Source organism: Cryptotermes secundus, unplaced genomic scaffold (genome assembly GCF_002891405.2).
Source record: "Cryptotermes secundus unplaced genomic scaffold, Csec_1.0 scaffold742, whole genome shotgun sequence".
Taxonomy (NCBI): Eukaryota; Metazoa; Arthropoda; class Insecta; order Blattodea; family Kalotermitidae; genus Cryptotermes; species Cryptotermes secundus.
The window spans coordinates 404,507-408,325 of record NW_019739223.1 but is presented as its reverse complement, the minus strand read 5'-3'; the positions used below and the strand labels follow the sequence as shown (position 1 = coordinate 408,325).

Sequence of the window (3,819 nt, the reverse complement as noted above, 5' to 3'; positions counted from 1 at the left end):
AGTGTAACATTTTTTTACAGATATTAAAATCTGTAAATTAGAATATCTGATTCTATATTCTTTCTACATTAAAGGAGCGTTCATTTCGTTCGTTTATCATAAAAAATGTAGAAATCACACCATTTTTAGAAACATGCTTACAATTTCATCGCTCTAGAAGGGTGGGCATTTAAATAAACTCTGTCCAGCTGCCCCTACCGGAAATTAAATGGCCCGTCCGATAAAGGTTAATGGGAGTGCGACACCAGTTAGTAATGAGGTTGCGACCAGGGCAACCTACATGAGAGAGTCGCCCCTGGGGGTAGCTTATGAGCTCCCCCATTCCCACCCCTCCACATGGTTTGGTCAAACCGTTTTAGAGTGTTGAGCCCTAAGGCTTGCGGCACCTTATCGGTACTCTAGGGAGGCAACTCAAATAGCCGAAGCTATCCCCATGGGAGTGCTCTCCCGCATTTGTCCCAGGTACACCGTAATGACACCCAAGAGTCATTATGCTGCCACGTGGGAGGCTCTGGTCATATAGCCATTGCCCTTTATGGGAACTTAGCTGCCAGCCCTGGAAGGTCATACTGATTCAGATCCCGAGACTGTTGTTGCCCGGCGGGACAATGAGGAAGTGTCCCAATGCTGTATCCCAACACATCCCTGATCCATGATGCGTCCCCACCAGAGACACAGCCATGGTTCAGCCAACCTCACCAAGGATGGCATCATTACCACCTGTAACATGCAACATAAAAAGTCACAGTTACCCCGGGATCAAACCAGGGCAGCCATGCTGTAAGTATCTGACCGACGTAACCGCTGGCCGCCTCCAAGATAGGGTGGACATCTTACTGAGGTGGATTTTTACTGCCACAATGAAGAGAAAAGAATTTAAAATTTATACTGAAGCCACATTTTTAAATTTGTTTCAGTATTTGTTCATTCTTAGGAGGTCGGGGTAGTGCAGTCTATATATCTACTGACTACAGTCTGGATGACTGAGGGATTAAAGTTTGAGTCCCATTAGGGTCAAGATTTTTCATTTCTCCATGTCATCCAGACCAGCTCTGGGGTCCACCCAATCTCCTTTCCAGTGGGTACCGGGTGCTCTTTCCCTGGCGGTAAAATGCCTGTAGTGTGAAACTGACCAGTCCCCTCCATCTAGTGTTGAGGTCAAGAAAACTTGGATCTATACATTCACTCCTCCATATGACTTAATGGTAGGGGGTTGTTAATTCTTAAATATGAAACATTCTCATTTTGTTTCCCATTCACTGCTGAATGAGAATGCAATGTATTGAACGATATTCATCAACCCCAAGTGCCAGACACTTATGATTTTATTAATGTACTTCAAATGCCGCTTGTGCCCTGACAAACTCTTAAAGTAAATTTTTTTAGATTAGTCTCAATATGTTACTTATTTTCTGTTTAGCCACTTTAAATGATTTGAGGCTTTCACGGCGGTGACTATGAAGAAAGCAGTCTTCTGGGATTTGGCACCGTGTATATGTGGTGTTAACCGACGTTTCGGAGGAACGTATCGCCCCCATCTTCAGGGTAGAAGAAAAAGTATAAGAAATCTGCAAGCGACAACACCGTGAGAAACGGTAAAGCAGACCGTTTCTCACGGTGTTGTCGCTTGCAGATTTCTTATACTTTTTCTTCTACCCTGAAGATGGGGGCGATACGTTCCTCCGAAACTTCGGTTAACACCACATACACACGGTGCCAAATCCCAGAAGACTGCTTTCTTCTTTCACTTTAAATGAGTTTGTGTACATTATCACATTTCCATGAACAGAAGATGTAGTGTAGCCAGAGCAGGTCTTAGAATCAATACTGGACTTGTGCCATTGTAAGAGACCAGTCTTGAATTTATTATAATTACTGTTTCATAGTAGAGCAGTACTTGTGCTTTTCTGCAGCAGAGCCTTTATCGTTTATGGGTTGTGCAAGAAATTTGAGTTGGAAGAGGTGGAGGTATCCTTATCGTTGCCCAACTTTGGCTAAGCATAGAATAGCGATCTCTACTATACATGATTAGAACTGACAAATATTGGGTTTGGTTATGGCTCTGGAATTATGATCAGAACTCTTTGAAGGGCCCTGACAGCATCAGGGTCATGCAGTGAAGCTAGCGACAGTCTGAATGCTTGGTGTGACTGAAATAGTCATCAGTCTCAGTAGCAGTGGGTTTGCCAGAAGCTGTAGATTTCAGTGTTTGATTTGTTTCATTCTGGTCCATCACACTAACAATGTCACATTGGACGGAGTGATTTGTATTTGTAATTTCAGTGTTTGTTTCGTTGTAAAAATTTGGTATTTTTTTCTGAGAGTTCATGCTTTAGTTAATGGTTGCTTAATACATTTTCTCTTTTATAGGGACCTTCTAAATAAAGACCAAACAAAGAAATATGAATTGCGTGAAAACTCGGATGTTGGAGTATATGTTAAGGATATATCTTCATTCGTGTGTAAAAGTGTGAAGGAAATTGACCAAGTCATGTATATTGGGAACCAGAATAGAAAAATTGGGTATGTATATAATATATCCACTGTTGTAATATAATATGATTTATTTTGCAGGACTCTGCTTGAAGAAGCCATGTTAAGAGTGTTTCTAATCACATTATAAACTTGTTTGATTGACTTTAGTAACAGTTTTTTTGACTGCTCACACATTTGCTTACTCTAAACAAACAATGTCTCAGGAAGAAGTGAAAACCTGTAATACCAGATTTTGTTTCACAGTCTAGAAATGTAAAGTGGTCCTAGCAGGCTGAAGGTTTGATCTTGATTTTTCTCTTAATTTGTTTTATGATGCTGGCATCACATTTTGTAGTTTCAGGTAGTAGGATTGATTGATTAGCATATAATGAATTGAAAAGAATTTGTAAGGATGTGGTCATGGTATAATTGAGAGAGTGAGGAAAACCAGCAAAGTCCTCAGCCAAGATACTTGTCACAGCTGAGATTGGGTCACCTAGTGTTTGTTCTTGTCTCTACAGAGTGAATTTTGATGTGTCCTGTGATTGATAATCCAGCTGTGAAATTCATGCTTATCTGCTTTCTTCATCCTAAAAACATGAGTGCTGTGGAAATCCATCTTGAATTGTGTGTGGTTTACGGCCAGAATGTAATGAGTGAAGGAACTGTAAGACAGTGGTGAAGAGATGTTCATGATGAAGAGTGGTCGACCATCTGTAGTGGATGATGCTCTTGTTCAAAATGTTCACCAAAAAAATTAGTGAAAAATGGTGCTTAATAATTTCAGAACTTCCATGTGAATTCCCACAAATTTCACACGCTGTTCTCTACAAGATTATCACAGTTAGGCTTGGCCAGGCTCTCTCAACCAGGATTCTCCAGGACCCAAGGGTTCCACAAAAGGTTGCTAGGGGTTCTGTGATAGATTGTGAAATACTCATATGTATATATGTACATATTCACTCTTATGTGTGTTTATATTAATAATGATCACTTAAAGATATCTGTTTCCCATATTTGACATTTACAACTTACATCAGAAAATAATATTAGCTTATTACCTTTTTAATCATTAAAATTATTATGGTTATTCAATATTTAAAGAAGTTATTTGATTGAAGAAAGTTGTCTTCTGGGTTTAGACACCGTGTATTCTTCGTTTTGGCCGACGTTTCGGAGGAACATAGCACCTCCATCTTCAGAGCAGTTGAATAGCTGCGGAGAGCAGTAGCTGTGGTGATAGGATGTGGAAGGTGCTACTTATATACGAAGTAGGCAGGGGGGGTGGTTAGGGAGAACGGACCAATGGGAGCAGTGGAGAGCGAATAAGGCCATATATGGTGT

The 3,819-nt window shown here is 40.5% G+C and overlaps 1 protein-coding gene across 4 annotated transcripts in view; it reads left to right on the top strand.

The window, feature by feature from the left end:
* The window catches only part of LOC111871766 (kinesin-like protein KIF3B), a 102,045-nt gene that overhangs the window by 53,095 nt on the left and 45,131 nt on the right, over positions 1–3,819 (top strand). For all 4 annotated transcript variants that reach the window (XM_023865078.2, XM_023865076.2, XM_023865077.2 and 1 more), the window contains one exon: positions 2,371–2,523. In XM_023865078.2, the coding sequence (XP_023720846.1) occupies positions 2,371–2,523 (153 nt within the window). The remainder of the gene's footprint in view (positions 1–2,370; positions 2,524–3,819) is intronic.